The sequence below is a fragment of the Chelonia mydas genome, chromosome 3, assembly GCF_015237465.2.
Source record: "Chelonia mydas isolate rCheMyd1 chromosome 3, rCheMyd1.pri.v2, whole genome shotgun sequence".
NCBI classification, from domain to species: domain Eukaryota; kingdom Metazoa; phylum Chordata; order Testudines; family Cheloniidae; genus Chelonia; species Chelonia mydas.
The window spans coordinates 117122480-117140930 of NC_057851.1; the positions used below are offsets into that span (position 1 = coordinate 117122480).

General features: G+C 41.7%; 1 protein-coding gene across 6 annotated transcripts; it reads right to left on the reverse strand.

The window, feature by feature from the left end:
* Positions 1-2587: 2587 nt before the first annotated feature.
* SOD2 (superoxide dismutase 2) lies at positions 2588-18444 on the reverse strand. Of its 6 annotated transcripts, none has more exons than XM_037895087.2 (5): positions 18275-18444; positions 15619-15821; positions 8613-8729; positions 5349-5528; positions 2588-3676 (listed from the first exon to the last, which is right to left on the reverse strand). In XM_037895087.2, exons 1-5 carry the CDS (start codon positions 18301-18303, stop codon positions 3531-3533), a joined length of 675 nt encoding a protein of 224 aa, XP_037751015.1. In that variant the 5' UTR covers positions 18304-18444; the 3' UTR covers positions 2588-3530. The 6 variants fall into 6 exon arrangements, with proteins under 6 accessions (XP_037751015.1, XP_037751016.1, XP_037751014.1 ...); XM_037895088.2 differs by having other exon boundaries at positions 18198-18382; XM_037895086.2 differs by having other exon boundaries at positions 18352-18381.
* Positions 18445-18451: the final 7 nt, after the last annotated feature.

Sequence of the window (18451 nt, forward strand, 5' to 3'; positions counted from 1 at the left end):
TTGTAAAAGTGGCAGGTCAGCGGCTTGGTGCCAGATCAACTGTTGGCCTCCTGGTATTCCTTTGCTTTCACATGGCACTGCTGCTAATTCCTGTTGTAGGCCTTCTTCCACATGTCCCGTGCAATCTACTCCACACAGGCCCAGGAGATCCAATACCTCCTGTCTACTATAGCAGGAGGGCATTTAAAGCATGTAGGTGGCCTGGTGAGCCGCACAGTTGCCAACAAGGGAGAGCTGCTGGTGTGATCACCAGGCTCAGCAATCAGGAAACGGCATTTAAAAAATACACAGCAGTTTTAAAGGTGGGTGTGGTTTCTAATCTCCATGAGCTCCAGGCAGCGACATTCACAATTATGAGCAGAGCGGTCAGTGTCAGGCATTGTGAGACAGCTGCTGGAGGACTGTTAGAGTCACCATAGGTCACACACTGTCTACATTCCCACTGTGTCAACACTACACAAACCAGAGTTCAATGCTTTCAGGGAGGTCTGTGTTGCTGTGACAGGGTGTTTACATTGACGGGAGACCATCTGAGTGTAGACACATGCAAAAATAGGTTGAGGCAAGATGGCTTACATAATCTAACTCCATAGTGTGGACCAGACCCCTTCAAACTAGCAAAATACAACTTAAGATTTTGCTCTGCAAAAGCCACCAACTAGGTACCAGTTTTCTTGCATTTGTAAGGGTTTTCTTGATGATGTTGTATCATTTATTGCCAGTTTCACTACTGATTAATTTTAGTGGTAGAGACAATTACGCTCCACAATGGATATTATGCCAGTCTTTCTAAATAAGAGCCAGATAAGGGCAGTATTTCACAGAACTTAAGTTACCAAAAATACAGTAGAATTCAACTTAAGTGAAACCTACAAGTCATAATGAACAGTGGAAAGCACTTCATGTTTCTGGGTTTAAAAAAAAATATCAAAAGAACCATGAATCACAAAACACATGCTGTCTTAATGGCCATGAAATATTCTATGCACCCTTTCACCTCGAGCCAGGGTTTCAAACTGCAGTTTGTGTACTGCTTACTGTACAGTCAAAAAAAAAAAAGAGGTCTTTTTCCTCTAAAAAATACTTAAAAGCCTCTGAACCAAATATGAGCTCAGGACTGCAAGCCCTTTGGGCTAATAATTAGCTACATATGTGATTGTACAGCACCTTGCACAATGAAAAAAAGCTACAAGAATCAGAACATACGGCTTTCTTATGCTGTTAAGGTGAATATTAATTGTTGAGCAGTCCTTTAAAGCATTTATTTTTCTGATTTAACTTTTCCTAAGTTCACAGTTTACGAAATCACATAACTAGCGACAATTGCAAAAATTTTGCCTTTATATGTTTTTTTGGCCAGCCAAATTACTGCCAGATTTTTGTAATATGTTCCAATTGTTAAAAATGTATTGTTTAAGGAACACAACTACATTAGGACACTTAGTCTGCACATTACAGCTGAATTCAACCTATGTTTATTTCTGAAGCTAAGTGGAACTTTAGAATGTGGCTGTTCTATTTCAATTTTGTAGCAGTAATATTAAAGCCTCATATGTTCACATAGGAACAGAAGGGGAGAGCAATTCACTCTGTTCTCAACAGGGTAGATAAAAATAGATAATTTCTTTTACAAATCTGATTTAAATCAGATTTTTTATTTAAATGAGTTTTTTTTAAATAAATCTGTTATAAATGAAATCTGAATTTAATACAAAAATATATTTAAGGCCTCAAATTATAATCTCTTAAACCATTTAAATACAAAATAAATAAACTGAATCCACGAACCTGTATCAAAAACTTGGGAGTTAAAGACTGATTTTCGTAAAATGTGTGTTTCTCTCCCACCGCCCCCAATTCTTTCTTTTGAGATCAATCTTTTAAACATACAGCACAATAGTAGTAAATAATCAATACATTATTCACTGTTTTCTAACACACTAAAAGTGTACAATGAGTAAGAATCTGAAAATAGTAAGCTATATAATTGCTTAATGTACAGTTATAGCATACTCTCCTAAATGGCAAAAAGATGTACCAAAGCTAGTAAAAAGGCTTTTTATTGTAAATCAACATTTCACTGGTTATATCAATGAGAATGCACCTTTTTTTTAGAAAAGTAACTGAAGTACAAATGGAAAAGACTATTAAAATCATTTAAATCAAGGCTTTTGACTTGGTAATTTAAACCACGATTTAAATCACTGATTTAAAATCAATCCATCCTGGGCTCCCAGTATTGCATTCTCTTGCTAAACTACATTTACTACCTGAACTGTGAGTTATAAGAGCATATCTATTTTCAGAAAGATACCTTGAAGAACGCTTATTTTATCAAGATAGTAGAGGCCAAACATTGCATCTTTAATTGATTTTAAAGCCAATTACCCCATGTACTGTATTAAAAAAAAAAATGCAGAGCACACAAAGCATAGCAGTGCCCACTTGGCCTTGCATCATGCATCCTCAGAGGCCAAGGAAGTTTGTTGTGATGCCTGTTGCATGTAGGTAGCTTGGTGGTCCCTTTGTGCTGCAGCTGAAGGGGAAAGTATCTGGACTCACGTTGACTAAATTGCATTACTATGGATTCAGTTATTGGATTTTTTTATTTTTCTTTATGGCAACATAAATAAGGTACATACATTTCTACTTGAATACTTAAGTACAACAAGGAATTAAGTTAAATCAATAAGCATCAGAAAACATTCAGTAATCGGATCATCATCACTTGCTGTCAATTATATTTCCATGCGGAACAGAGCGCAGCTGTGGGGAAATACTTCTGTCTTCACTGGCTCCTAAATAAAGGGACCCAAACTCATACACTGAAGCTTTAAGAGCATAATGAACTCCCATATCCAAGTGAATTAAGTGTCCTACTACTCCCCATTCAATGCAGTCTTTTTTTCCCTTTCCCTTTTCTTTTTTTTTTTAAATGCTTGCTACTATCACTTTCTAAAGGACGCTCCCTGGCACTGCATATTTAACTTTTAATAGTTATTTTGAGAATCACTTTTGCCTTTGAAATCATTAAATGCTCTTGGAAACTAAGTTTTCCTAACAATCTGTGCAAGTATTGTGAAATGTATTGGTATGTCATTTATTAATAATTAGCACTTTTATAGTGCTTCATATGTAACTATTCCTCACAAAGCCACTGTGATGTAGATTAGCTTGGTTTTCCCTTCTGTAGTAAAGAACAATACTAGAGACATTCATAAGTTCACGGTTATCAAATACATGGAAGTTCAGTAGAACCAGAATGAAATTTTAAGAGTTCTATCCCTACAAAGAATTAGAGAATTGTTTCTACTCATTGCACAAGAGTTTAAAGCTTTAAGTCTATGTGTAAATACCTTTCACAGAATTAGACAAGCGACACTTGGCTTGATTGCAAATATTTTCATTGGATGCATTAAAGTGTTTTCAGCAGTGGATCGACTCATTAACAAACCAGTAAACACACCTCTACAAAAATGATTTCAGAGTAGAACTGGTGCTCTTGTAATAGTCTGTGTGAGACCTCCACTTTATTTTTTGCAAGCTGTGTATCTTGCTGATACATTCTCCCAGTTGATCACATTCCAGATAGCTTTTAGATAGTCAGGTCTAACATTTTTATACTGAAGATAATAAGCATGCTCCCACACATCAATTCCTAGCAGAGGAATAAGACCTAGAGAAGAGAAAATAACTTTGTGAGTCTATGAAAATATTTTCAGATGAATAAGAAACATTTCAAAACCCTACTTCAGAATATTTCCAACTGTATTATCCTTAATTTCCATAACATTTAAAGACAACAATGAACCCTCCAGCACACAGGTGCACATTGCTAGATCTTATACAGCTGCTTCACATAAAAGAGGAAGTACAGTAGCTGATTTTATGATACACAGCTATGAAAACACCCAACCCTGAGAGAATGATCAAGTTCTAAAAATAAAGTTCTGAACTGGAAAAACTGCCTTAAGGAACACTGTTACTGGAAAATACTCTGCTGTGGTGCAACAATAATCATACTTCTCGAAACTGTGCTTATGTAACATTCCACTCTAATGAATGTATTTTGTGCCTTAAAACATATTAAACACCTGATTTCGTTACTTATATCCTTGTTTTTGTGAGATTAAGGATTAGGAAACCCCAACAAGAAATTGCAACTGAATCCAGCTAAAAAGTCTTTGCAGTTGCTAATCCACAGAGATTCAGTTCATCCCCTGTATTGTGTTCTACATAGGTTCTTGTATGGCCCTCAACACCACAGTATCTGAGTGCCTTCCAAAAGTCCATTAACTGATGTGATTAACAACTGTCATGTGTGGTTTGTTCTCTCTCTAGAGCCACGGAGGAAGTTTGCAGAGTTTTTGCATTGGGATGGGAGGGAGAGACGGACAATAAAAGAAACCATCAAAAATTATGCACCTTGTTAGATGTACTGTGGTATCTTCCCTCAGCAGTGCAGTCTGAATCCAACTGGCTCAACTGCTACCATCGCAGCACAGAGTCAAATAAAATCTGCACCCATGGCAAATCAGACATCTTTTAAAAGGGGTCAGGTCCAACGTTTTGCTGTTGGCTTATCCCTGGCTGAGAAATCTTTAAGGGCCATCTCTTGTTGACAATATATCTGTCATTACCATATACCTTCCCTAGTTGTCGCGATTCAAAGAAAGGTAAGTGTCATTTCAGGTTTTAACATATGCCCCAGTGTGCCCTGTCAATGTCAGTAGGTTTAAAAATAAAAATGGTATGATTGTAAAGAGGAGAGGTTTCTCTCCCCTCTGTTGAGAGACAAGCCTACACACAGGAGAAGTTAATTATACACACAGTGCTGTCAAACACACAGAATAAACAAAACAGTTTAATCTTCCACTTATAGGTGATATTAAGTGTTGTTTGCAAAGAGAAGCAAAAAGTTTTCAGATGAAGGCAATTTTTAAGTTGATGCCTCTTAAAACTACTCTCTCCAAAGAGGAAACCTTATGAGCAACCCTCCCATCATCCATGAAAGCTGAAGTCCCTGTACAGCTGAAAATTCATCCTCCATCCATCTTCCTCCTCTCCCTGTCCACCGAAGCTAAGATTTTAACCCCCACCCTCCATACATTCTCCAAAATTCATAAGCGGTTCTTCACAAGTGTTAGGTTTAAAAAGGATATTACTACTCTTCATAATTTTTAATAAAGATACCGGCACATGCAATCTCTCTCTAGCCATATTTACGTAGAAAGAAAAAGATGTATGTATTAAATAGCCCTTTCAAGCTGCTGCTGCAGCTACTTTCCTCATAAATATACATAACAGTTTGTGGTTTCTTTCAAAGATCATTTAAAAACAAAACTAACCTGTTGTTCCTTGCAGAGGGTCTTGATTGTAACAAGCAGTGACCTGCAGGCGGCCTTGGTCCTGGTTAAAACCAAGCCACCCCCAGCCTGAGCCTTGAACACCAACCGATACTGCCGTCAGCTTCTCCTTGAACTTTCCAAAGGAGCCAAAGTCACGCTTGATGGCTTCCATCAGTTCCCCTTAAATTTATATTAAAAAAAAAAAAAAAAAAAAAAAAAAAAACACACACCACACTTTACACTATTTTCCAGCAGATATCAAGATTTAATTTTTGAAGTCAGAGTGAGGCAGAGGCAGTTGGCTTCCCTCTCCCCATTTTTTCTGAGAAAGGAAAGAATTAATTCTGAACAGATCTTATGCATTAGTATTTTATATAGATACTCCAGTTTAAAAGGAAAGCAGAAAGGAAAAAAATCTCAGCGAAGTGCAATAATCAATGTAAAGGTACTATCATGTTCTTATCCAGTATTTATAATGCTAAGGAGCTTGTGTGTTTGTCAGTCCACAGCAGAATGAACGGCTGGGTGACGGGGAGTGTTATTTGAAGAGTGCTAGATAGTTTGACTTGAAAGTATGCGAGACAAGTATCCTTATAAACTTTCCTACGAACTGCACCTCTGATGCTCACTGATGACCAGGTGCCAGCTCATGCCAAGGTCCCCACGCCTCATTTGAATACTGACAATACATAGCTGAATCAGGCTGGCTCCCCCGTGGTATTGTTAAAATAGGCATGAGAATGATAAGAACATGTTTAGACTTTACTGAATGTTTGTGAGCTGCAGCACGCAGTTAGTAATATCACTAACATCTGTATCCCATATTGTAAGGTAATATTTGAGCAGTTGTAATATAACCCTCTGTAACTAACATAAGAATAGCCATACTGGGTCAGATCAACGGTCCATCAAGCCCAATACCCTGTCTTCTGACACTGGTCGATACCAGATGCTTCAGAAGGAATGAACAGAACAGGGCAATTTATTGAGTGATCAATCCCCTGTCATCCAGTCCCAGCTTCCAGCAGTCAGAGGTTTAGGGACACCCAGAGCATGGAATTGTGCCCCTGACCATCCTGGCTAACAGTCATTGATGGACTTGTCCTTCATGAACTTATCTAATTCTTTTTTGAACCCGGTTATAGTTTTGTCATGACCTACTCTCTTCCCTAGCCGCTTTGTCTAACTTCAACTGTAGACTCTTTGAGCAAGTGATGCATCTTCTGTACCTGAAGGAGCATGAACTATTCTAGTGCTGTACATAAAGGCTTTAATGCAGCATTGCTAGGTCTTTGCTTAAACTTCCAGGAAAGCATGTTCTAATCATTTCTAACTGAGGAAGCTGCAAGGAGTACAAGATAAGGGGAAGCAAAATTAAGGCAGACTTTAGACTAAAGTACTTCACAAAGTTCTTGAACACAAGTGAGCCTGAACTGTATTATTCAAGCTTAGCCTCAGTGACACATTTACTCCTCCCTTCCGGTTTCTCAATTCCATAGTGGAAATTCTGAATTTTCTAATGTTTTTTTTGTAGTGCGAAGACAAAGAAGAACTAGCAAACATTGAATCATGAAACTATAATTTTAATGAGAAGTTATGATGTTAAACTACAGCCCTATATATAATGGATAAGGATACGATTCTGTCATAGAGGTCACAGATTCCACGACTTTCCAGGACCTCTGTGACTTCTTCCGCAGTGGCAGGGTTGATGCAGCTGTCAGCCCCAGGGCAACCAGAGCAGCAGCCCCAAAGCTGAAGCAGCGGCCAGGATTGGGTCAGCCCCCCGAGGGGCTGGAGCAGCAGCGGTCAGCCCCTTCCACAGAAGCAGTGGCAAGGGTAAAGCAGCTGCCGGTGGTCAGCCCTCAGCAGCACTCTGACTGTTAGTTCCCCCCCACATACAAACCCCCAGGGTATTCTTAGTAAGAGTCAGAGACAGGTCACGAGCTCCCATGAATTTTTGTTTATTGCCGGTGATCTGTCCCTGACTTTCACTAAAAATACCCGTGACAGAATCTTAACCTTCACAATGACTCTTCAAAGCACGTTAACTACTTCACAGCAACAACAAATGCCTAGTTTCTACCAGAGAAAAACTGAAGTAGTTATGTACTATCCTGAACTGAAAGAAAGAACTGAATTGAATTGAATTGAAAGAACTGACACGTCCACTCAAAACACTTTCCGATTTTACATAAAAACAAAATTGTTCATTTTTTGGGAGGGCTGGGGGAGAATCACCTTCGTCTAAAGCCTCCTTCATGTCCTTCTCCAGTCCTTTTCTACACGGTCCCCAATATCTTTAACTGCCTCCCTGTCATAGTCTATAGCACAGTGATTCCCAAGCAGGGTATGTGTACCTCTAGGGGTACGAAGAGGTCTTCCAGGGGGTATGTCAACTCATCTTAACCTCGGAGTCGCAGGACGGGTTTAGGGAGTTGCAAGTGCAGGACTGGCATGGGGGGTGGCAAGCAGGGCAACTACCTGGGGCCCCACATCACAGGGAGCCCTGCAAAGCTAAGTGACATGCTTCAGCCCTGGGCAGCAGGGATCAGGCTTCAGACTCCCAAAAGAGGTACAGTAGTCTGGAAAGGTTGAGAACCACTGGTCTATCATACCTCTACACTTTCCTTCTTTAAAACTGCACTTCTTCCATGAGGTCTTTTAAAGCTTTAAAGCTAATGAGTCAGGTCAATGACACAGCCCGATCCAACTCCTGGAATGGCTGATTTTTGTTACCTGTTTTTTCTTTCCATGGATTGCAGTGCATTCAACACTAATCTAGGTCTTGGAGACTTTTATTACATTACCACAGTTTCGGGTGGTTAATTTCTTCCTCCATAGTCAATCAATAAAATAAAAGGTTAATGAATTTTACAGCGGCAACATCATAACAACAGCAGCTTTTATACTGTGAACAAATATATAGCTACCTATGTAATCAAGTCTGTCTTTAGAAAAAGACTAGTCTTATGCTCAGTAAAGCTCTATTTTAGAGTGTATGCAAAAGATTAGAACACTATTAATTATTTGTATTACAGGAGCCTCTAAAGGTCTTGATCAGGATCAGGGCCCCATTATGTTAGGTGCTGAGCAGACATACTAGAAGACTGCCAATTTGGAAGGATCTTAATTTTTCAAAGTCTTTTAGCTTTTAAGTGACAAACTACATACAAGAGATTTCTCTGCAGGCCACAGTTTGTCACAATTAATTCTATTTGTTAATGTTGACATATCAGTAAGCCATCAAAAATGAGTACGAACCTTGAGGCTCTCCTCCCGCATTAGGAGAAAGGTTTGTCCAGAAGATGGTGTGGTTGATGTGACCACCACCATTGAACTTTAGTGCAGGCTGAAGAGACACCTGAGCTGTAACATCACCTAAAGACACACAAGATCAACAGAATTAAATGGAAGAAAGTGTTGCCACAGCGATGAATAAAGTAAGCACTGTTCATACCAAGATAAAAGCTGAACTATAGTATAGTGCTGTAACAGGTTATTAAAATTTGGGAGAAAGTCAGTTTGTGGCATTTGTGCTCACCACTGTAAACCGTGTTCTACATAAAACTGTTTTAACATAGCTCTCTGACATCTTGACACATAATATCTCAATGTTTGGCAACTCTTTGCAATTATCAACTCTGCATCAAAAGACCATGTACGTTCCTGCACAGGTATTTACTGGTGTTCTACCATTTGGCTAGATGAGCAGAAGGGGGTAAAATACAGACAGCTTTAGGTTGTAAAACGTACCAAACTCACAAGGGTTTTCTGAATTCATGTCCCTTGCAGATTTCTTTGCTTCCCTGTAGAAAATGACAGGGAAGCCTCAAGAACGGTCATGCACTCTCCACCAGCAGCACGAGCATGTCATTTCCGGCGCCTGGACCAGCCGGTGGAGAGGTAAATCACCGCACAGGGGGATGGGGCTGGGGACACCCAGTGGTGTAATTTTAGTGTTGGGAGTACATTGCCCTCCCTCAAACAAACACTGCCCCCTCCCTCGCCAGCTTCTGCAAGTGCAGAGCTGCCCACGTGAGGGAGCCTGCTGCCCCAGCTGGCTGACTCTGCAGCTAGACATCACCTCCTGGGTCCTAGTGCCAGTCGTTCTCCCCTCCTATGTGTGCTGGGGGGGGCGGGGGGTGGAAGAAGCAGTGGGAAAGGAAGGGGGATGGGATAGGGCAGGGGAGGGGGATGTGGGAGTGGGAGTGGGTAAGGGGGATGAGATGGGGAAGAGAAGGGGATAGGGGAATTAGGGGGCAGCAGGAGCCCCACATGTGGCATCCTCTCTGCGGCAGCAGCTGCAGTTGGGGCTCCCACATTAAGCAGGCCCATTGAACCCCCACCCCCTGCACCTGGACCCCCCAACAAAACCCCCCACACCCAGACCCCCACCCAGTTGCTCCTGACCCCCACCCAGCCGGTGCAGGGTGCTCCCACCTCCATGCAGCCAGTAGCCTGTACTCCCCACTTCCATGCTGGAGCCTCCACATTTATTAATTGACAAATAAAATCTGAAAATTTTTAAAATACGGTGTGCAGAAATTTTAAATTTTTTTGGTGCAGAATTCCCTTATGAGTACTTACTGTATGTAGCATTTACTTTGAGGAATCTAGTGCTAAAAGTTGTACTGTATCTGAACCAACTGCTTAAAACAGGTTTCAGAGTAACAGCTGTGTTAGTCTGTATTCGTAAAAAGAAAAGGAGTACTTGTGGCACCTTAGAGACTAACCAGTTTATTTGAGCATGAGCTTTCGTGAGCTACAGCTCACTTCATCGGATGTGCTATGCATCCGATGAAGTGAGCTGTAGCTCACGAAAGCTCATGCTCAAATAAACTGGTTAGTCTCTAAGGTGCCACAAGTACTCCTTTTCTTTTTGCTTAAAACAGACATTGAATAAAACAAGGATGGTAGGAGATACAGTTTTGGAAGAACACCTACCGTATCCTTCTGACAGGATATTTAACACAGAATTACAGTTCCATAAAAAAAAAAAAGGGACCTAGTCAAACGTTATTTTCAGACAGACAGTTTGTGTGTATGTATGTATGTATTTCTTCATACCCAACAAGTTAAACTCCAGTTTTCTTCACTTTGTATTTTCCAGCTGATTTAGCTTGAACTATACAGACTACAGTAAATTTAACACATGATCTTTTTTGGAAACCTTGTAGGCAAAAAACTAAGAAGAATCTCTGATTCAATTGTTAATGAACAGCATACTGTGAGCCCCAACTGTTCTGATTAAATCAAGAGTGCAGTGTTTTGTTAAATCCTCTTAATTGAGTAACTAACGCTAAAGCATACTACAAGATATCCAGTGTGTTTCATTTCTTTGCGGAAGACAGTCAACGCACATTAATACAACAGTTACTAGTCTGATAAAAATAGCAAGTTTACTTAAGATGTAAAAGTTAAAAAACAGATTTGCTACAGGTTCTTACGTCTCATGTTATAGCTGTATAAAAATTAGTTATTTTTAAAAATTTTTTTCTTTACATAAAAAGAAAAAGGCATTAAAAGGATTTCACGCTAATATGTTGTCAATATATTTTCAATCAGGGTCACTATCAGAACAACCCATCTAGACTGGGCACTTTGTTCAGTAATTCTGCTCCTATTTATATGAGCTAGGAAATTATCATCATCACACTGAAACACAGTAGGTATTACAAATAGTACCGACAGCACCTCTGAGGATTTGTACGGCCCCTTACACTTCTGCTTTCCTAAGAAAAGAGGTCAGCCCAGCACAAGTGAGATATGGAAGCTCACAGCTTGAAAATGGCACAAGTCAGGGTGGAAGGATAACTCTCAGCACCTCTTAAGCTCCCTCCCTTAACCTTCTTCCTGACCCTCTCTTCTTACTCAGTTAGGAGTGCTTTTCACCTTACAGGTTGATAACACACTACCTTTGCCTTCTGATGCTAATCTGAGAGGGTGGGATCTCTGGTGCTGCCAAAGCAGTCCTGCTACACTTTATCCAACAATGGGGCTAAAGCACTGAAAGGAATACCTAGGATGGCACTGAGGAGAGGTGAGTGGAAGACAAGGTAATTGGCACTCTGCCTGTGGTGTTTTGTGTGCGCGCATGCATGCCTGCACACGTGCGCAAACACATATTCTAAGGTAGGAAAACCAGGTATATTCTTACCTTATGTTAGCTAACAGATGGTAATATGAGATAAAATCCTAGTGTAGACAAGACAGTTTGTAGTCTTCACATGTGTTAGTAGGTAAAGATAAAGACCGTGGGGGAGCCTGAGGTTTACCTTAACCTGCTAACCCAGGTTAAAACTACAAACTGCTTTGTCTTCACTAGAATTTTACCTCATATTAGTTATCACAGGTTAACTAACCGGAGGTAAGAACACTCCTTTTTTCCCCTAGTGAAGACAAGGCCACAGCTGTACACACAGGCACTGGAAGTTATCCCACTCCACCATGTTCCTCATCCTAGCCATTCAAAACCCTGTTTAGAAAACCGAGGTGAAAACCCAAACAGCCACTTGATAGACTATCATTACGCTGATTTTGCAACCCACTAACAGAGCTGCACGTTATTGTGTGAGAAGCAAAAAATGAATGTACTATAAGCCAGAGGCAAGTCACTATATAACTGCAGTTAATAACCACAGACCTCCATTTGGAAGATGCTGTATAAGTGCATATGAAGACATGGTCTACACCCTAAAGAACTATTTGTTCAAGGATCTGATCCTGCAACTGGCAAATCCCTGAAATTGTGAGGGGCCAGTTATAGAATCGGGGCCTAAATTGGAAAAAAAATTAAACTTATCGAAGTAAAATATTCTTATTTTCTGTAGTAAGGACCCAGTTCAGGAAAGCAAGCAGCACACATTTTACCACTTTCCTGAACTGGGACATAAATCTCTTCAGGTACCTTGTTAATTTAATATTTTTCAAATGAATACAGAACGTTGGAAAGCAATGTTCTCTAAATAAACAAACATTACATGAGCTATACTTAAAATACTAATTAACAGAGTACAAGATAGCACACACCTACAGATTAACACTTCTTTAAAAATACTACAGTATGTGGTCCAATGTTGAAATGTATTACTAACACATTTTTCTTTAAATATGAGGAAGTTTCATTCTAGTTTAAGTTTTCATTCTCAGAAAGGCACGCTTTCGCATATTGCTTATGTTGTTGGGGGTTTATTTTTAAACTAGATGACAAAAATGGAGACTTTGCTCTTTCCTAGCAATGTTTACAAAACTGAACTCTGAAGGACAAAATTCATGCTACTGGAAGTATTGAGTTTATTGGCATTTAAAGCTGTACAAACAACAATTTACTAACACTGCTGTTCGTTAACAAAAAACAACACTAAATAGTAGTGAACATTCAGGGTGAACAGAATATATCTGAAAGACTTTTTTTTTTAAAAAAGGGATAAACCCTGTCTTCTGATACACACATGCAATTCAAAGTGAAGTCAGTGGAAGCTTGTGTACATATCTAAGTGCAGTACTTGGTCTGTACCATTAATACACCATATCAGGAACAGTTTACAATGCTGTAGACAGATATCTGCTTATCTAGGAGCCACCAATGGAGACAACAATCCTGCATTTCTTTAGTTACTACGCATTTGTGCAATATAAGCAGTATGTCTGGTTCTTTTCCTATTTATACTTTTCCCTCCTTAATCCTATTTTCTCTAATTCTGCTCTGCAACAAAGCTTTCCTCTGACCACTACTGAAGGGAAAACGCATTGTCTAATCCAGATAAAAGAGGGAACTAAATTCATGCTTCTACTATAGACAAAATGGCATTTGAAGAAAATGGATTCTAAATGAATGACCTAGTTAGTTAAGTACCAAGTGATTTTCAGAAATACCCTGATTTGTGTGTGTAAATGCCACTGACCCCTAAAGTGCACCTAAATACCTAGTTATTTTTGGAAATGAATTGTACATACTGATATATGACCATCAAATGACTCTGTACAGTAGTGAATAAAGTTGTCTTCTTTTGTATGGGTTGGGTAGGTAGCAACGACTACAAATTTATATCTAAGTTTGACAGCCAGCACACTGCCGCAGCAGTGAGCTGGTGAATAACCTTCAGGCCCCTGGCAAAAAATTATGAGGACACTCAAATATGACGTGCTCCGTCGTTTGTGCCTGGTGACCACAGTCGCATACATGTGTTTGCCTCATTTTCCATTTAAAGGGGGTTTGTCCACATCTCCCATGATATGTCCTGATGCGATTCAATCTGCACCAGTCTTTCCGACATAAAACAAAATTCAGTGGTTCTTCAATAGGATCAACAACAAGCTGTTTCTACTGAGTGGTCGAAATGCTCCATGTGACTCTCCATTGAGCCTCAGCATCGAAGTTGGGTGTAAGGGTTTTGGTAGAGTTCCATAGAGGGTTGTGGGATTTTAATCTCATCTTTGGCAAATTCTGCAGGTTATGGTGCAGCAGGATTGTCGCAATTGCATTGACATGGTTAAGAAAGCGAGCTGCCTGAGCAGTTCTTCTAATCTGTGGAGGCTGGATGTGCGATAGCACCGGGAGCCAGTCACCTGGAGTCGATTTGAACATTTCTGACACTATGCACATACCATTATTGACTTGAGTGTCAAGGAGTTTAGTGTGACTGATGAGAGACCACACTGGCGCACAATATTCAGCTGAAGAATATACCAAGGCAATTGCTGTGGTTCGTAAGGTCTGTGGACTGGAGCCCCATAATGTTCCAGTCAATTTTCTGCTAAGCACAACATGAGACCTGACTTTATCGCAGGTGTTCTCAAGGTGTTATCGAAAGGTCAAACTCTGGTCCAGTATAATGCCAAGATACTTTGGATTAGCCTCGTGGCTGACGCTCTCACCACAGACCTGCACGTCAAGTTTGGTATTAGCCATTTTATTGTTCAGATGGAAAGCAGTTACCAAGGGGTTTTTTGGGTTAGGTCTAAGTTTCCAGAATTGGAAATAATCAGCCATTGTGCTAAGATCTCAGATTAGGGTGCAGCGGACGGGTAAGAAGGCTTGTATGCTGAACAGCTAGGGCAATGTCATCCGCATATATAATTTCCTTGACTTTGTTTCTGGTATATCCACGGTGTATAGATTAAAAAGTATTGGGGCCAGGACAGACTCCTGAGGGATGCAGGAATTAAGAGTTCTTGGTCAATTGATCTGGCTATTAAGGTGTACCTTACAGCAGCACTCTCCAGTCATTGCCGCAAAGAGGCGGATTGTTCACCATCAGTGAATGATGCGGGAGATCTTGAGGAGAAGTCCCCGTCTCCAGACAGTGTCGTATGCCGAGGACAGATGAACAAGGGTGATCCCTGTCTTCAACTTACTATGGAATCCTGCCTCAATGTGGCCAGTAAGTGAAGCTACTTGATCACAGCAGTTCCTCTTCGGGCAAAATCCAGCCTGCTACGCTGGGAGGATGTCTTTGATAATATTAGACAGACTGTGGAGCAGTACCCATTCCATGAGCTTGCTGGTAGTTGAGGGAGATGGGGTGGTAGCTGGCTGCATCCTCTGTGGGTTTCCCACTGTCGCCTGTCACCAGCTTCTTGGCACGTCTCCGATTCTATGCACAGCAGTAAAAAGCACTGCCAGCTATTCCTGTGAAGTGTTAACCAACTACAGTAGCAGAGGTGACTCTCTAGACAGAACACATCTTAAAAATCAGGTGTTCTTTAGAAACGCAACAAAAATTGATCTGCCTGGCTAAAGGGAGGTTCACTCATTTTTACCAGTCCAGTACTCTGACAGAACCAGATGTAAGATGCACTTCTCGATATGATTATACTGAAACATATTTGAAAACAGTGCTAACAGTATGTAAGATTATTGCTGCCAACTTTCTGAAACAGAAGACATGCAGCACTGACATTACAGGAAACCAATGCAGAACTTTTTAAAATGTTTATTTTGGCAAGCAAAAGAATGTGTAATATTGCTATGTATCTAAAGTATTATTAATATTATGCACTTCTATAGAGTTTTTTGGAAAACCTTAAGTTTGAGCCCACTAATAAGTTAAGTCTAACATGCCTGAGAGGAAGGCGGATACTCTAGTACCACCCTTTTATAGGTGGGAAACTTCTGTGTCTCAGTTAAGTGATTTTTCTAAGGTCATGACAGTAAGACTGTCGCAAGCTAGGAATAAGACCCATATCTCCTATCAGTCACACGCATTAACTACAAGATAAGATTGTAGTAGCTTTCTTCCCTTCTGTTAACAGCACCCACACATACCTTTTGCCAATGCCTCTTTATATTTCTCCTCTGCAACATTCAGATTATTCACATAAGTAGCATGATGTTTGCTGTGGTGCAGCTGCATGATTTCTGCATTGATGTGGGGTTCCAGGGCACCATAGTCATAAGGCAAGTCAGGAAGAGTGTGTTTTTGCCTGGAGGCCAAACATCCCAAAGCTGCAATCAGCTTCGTGCGACTCCTGGGGAAAAAAAAAAAAAAATACACTCATCTTATTGAGCATTCAATATTAAATTATTTTTAAAAAAGCAAATACAGTTACACAAATGATCTCATGTGCCAGATCCTGCCACTCTTACGCTGATTAGTCTCTTACTGTGACAGACTCATATCTTGGACAAACTTATGGAATTAAGATAAACTTCACTGAATGAAGTTAAACTTTAATGAATTAGGTTTAATACTTATGAGGTCCAATGTATTAAAAATCTATAATTGTTTATGGGTCGTTGTAGTATTGTTTGTAACTTTTCTAGAAGACTAATGTAAACCTTGGGGGAAATGTTAGGAATTTCAAAGGACATTTGGGGACAATGCACATAAAGTGGATTTCCTAGGAAATACCTGGGGGTAAGAGGAATCTAAATTATCCACCTTAAATCCATCCTTCTGAAACTATGCCCTGAGAAAAGAGTCCCAGTGTCTACTATTTACATGCTCCCTAAACTGCATGAAATATGAACTCCACTGTTCATGAGTGTGCTAGTTCAGAGCCGAAATTGCTCTGAATTAGTGACCACAAAAGAGACCCCCTTGGGAGTCTGAAGGACTCACCATCCAAAACTGGGGGGAAAGCTCCGGTAAACTGGCTAGCATATAACTTGGTTCTTTTATTGTTTTTAATGTGTTTTCGCTGTCGTGCTTTTACCCAAAGAATAAAAATAGGCTTGCATAGGAAGAACTGCGTGGTAACTTATAACCATAGCAATTGCACTGTTATGTCGTTGAAGAGAAACTAAGCAGGGCTGCTTAGACAAACTGTCTTTGCTAGGAGTAACACAACAAAGGCAGGGAATTGCTCAGCTTGGAAATACCCCCATCAGAAGGGAGAGCAGATTTCCACCCTAGTGAGGTAACAGCTAGGCAGCTGAATGCCTGAGTGTGGGTGCCCTTGCTGGCCCACAGAGGGCAATAGGGTGCAGCTGCCCTGATCTGTGACACTTCTCAACTTGTCCCATTAATTTCATTGTGATTACTTGTGGCATAAAGTACTTCTCAATGTGAGTAACATTGGTTGAATTCTTCACTATGTAATTAAGGTCCAGACATATAAAGAAGTTAACAACAGTATTGGCAGCCCCAAGCAACCTTTTCACTGCAACTATGGTAGCTAGAAACCACTCTTTTTAACAAAAGCCAAGATACTTGTGCAATCTCTTGGTTCCAACAGCTACGACTTTACGAAAAACACCAGCTACAACACAAACAGTGATAAAATCATGAGTTAGCAACATCCAGCTCCCTGATGCTAGACTGTGTTGTTGTAGCCATGTTGGTTCCAGGACTTTAGAGACAAGATAGGTAAGGTAATATCTTGTATTGGACCAACTTCTGTTGGTGAGAGAGACAAGCTTTTGAGGACCTGAAGAACAGCTCTAGGTAAGTTTGAAAGCTTGTTTCACCAACAGAAGTTGGTCCAATAAAAAGATATCATCTCACCCACTCTTGCTCTCTGATACTAAACTGTTCACACAAAGGAAATATCTGTTCATGGGGGCTTTAAAGTTTGAAGGGCTCAAGTCCCTAAACACCTAAGCATTTGCTTAGATTTACTCACATAAGTAGCCCTATTGAGTTCAAGAAGCCCACACAGTTGCAGAAGCATTTGGAGCCCCAGGGCAGGATGAAGCTGCTGAGAATTAAAAATGATAATCTAATCACAGCCAGAAAAGAAAACCCAACCCTTTCCTTGCGCCTTGCCAGCCAGGGTATCTGAGCTGACGGGCAAGGGCTCCAGGCCAGGAAACTTCCCACCGCACTAGGAAGAGAGAAGTGAAGTGGGCCTAAAAATTACTGTATGAACAAACCTCTGGCTACCTGCTGGTCTGGTCCCATGCCAGGGCTGGGGGATATGGGGTAAGAAGAGAAGAGTGGAGGGCAGCTGAGGTATGGGGGGGCACAGCGTGGGGATGTAATGAGGTAGGGGGGAGCAGAGCAGGGAGCAGATTGGATTAGGAGGTAACAGGGAAAGGCAGAAGAGAGAGAGGGAGTAATGGGGCAGCAAGGGTACCAGGGGCAGAGTAGGGAAATAATGGGGTAGGTGGAGCAGAGTCACGGGGTAAGGAGCAGGTGGGGGGGGGGCGCAGAGTCACGCGGCAGGGGGCAGAGCGGGGGGGATGGGGGGCGCAGAGTCACGCGGCAGGGGGCAGAGCGGGGGGATGGGGGGCGCAGAGTCACGCGGCAGGGGGCAGAGCGGGGGGATGGGGGGCGCAGAGTCACGCGGCAGGGGGCAGAGAGGGGGATGGGGGGGCGCAGTCACGCGGTAGGGGGCAGAGCGGGGGTAACACTCGATTAATGACCCGCCCCGGGACGGCCCCCGAGGGCAGGTCAGACTGACATTGAGACACCTGCGTTCCCCTCCCGCCGTGCCCTCAGCCGGGCGCCCCAGGGCCGCAGCGCCGAGCGGGCGCTCACCTGCCCCGGGAAGCCAGGCGGCCCAGCATGGCGGAGGCGGAGGCGGAGGCGGAGGCGCTGGCGGGTCCGGGCAGTACCAAGCGCAGCAGGAGGCCGCTCGCTGTCCCGGGGTCGCGAACAAGGCGCCTGCGCCGCCCCGCCCAGGCCCAGCGCGGGGGCGGGGCTGGGGCTGGGGCT

Excerpts from the sequence above, each read along its gene's own strand:
- SOD2 (XM_037895087.2), bottom strand. The coding sequence starts at position 18,303 with ATGCTGGGCCGCCTGGCTTCCCGGGGCAG. Across the intron at positions 15,822-18,274 it reads CGCCTGGCTTCCCGGGGCAG|GAGTCGCACGAAGCTGATTG; the intron begins GTGAGCGCCCGC and ends TTTTTTCCCCAG. Across the intron at positions 8,730-15,618 it reads TAAAGAGGCATTGGCAAAAG|GTGATGTTACAGCTCAGGTG; the intron begins GTATGTGTGGGT and ends GTGTGTCTTTAG.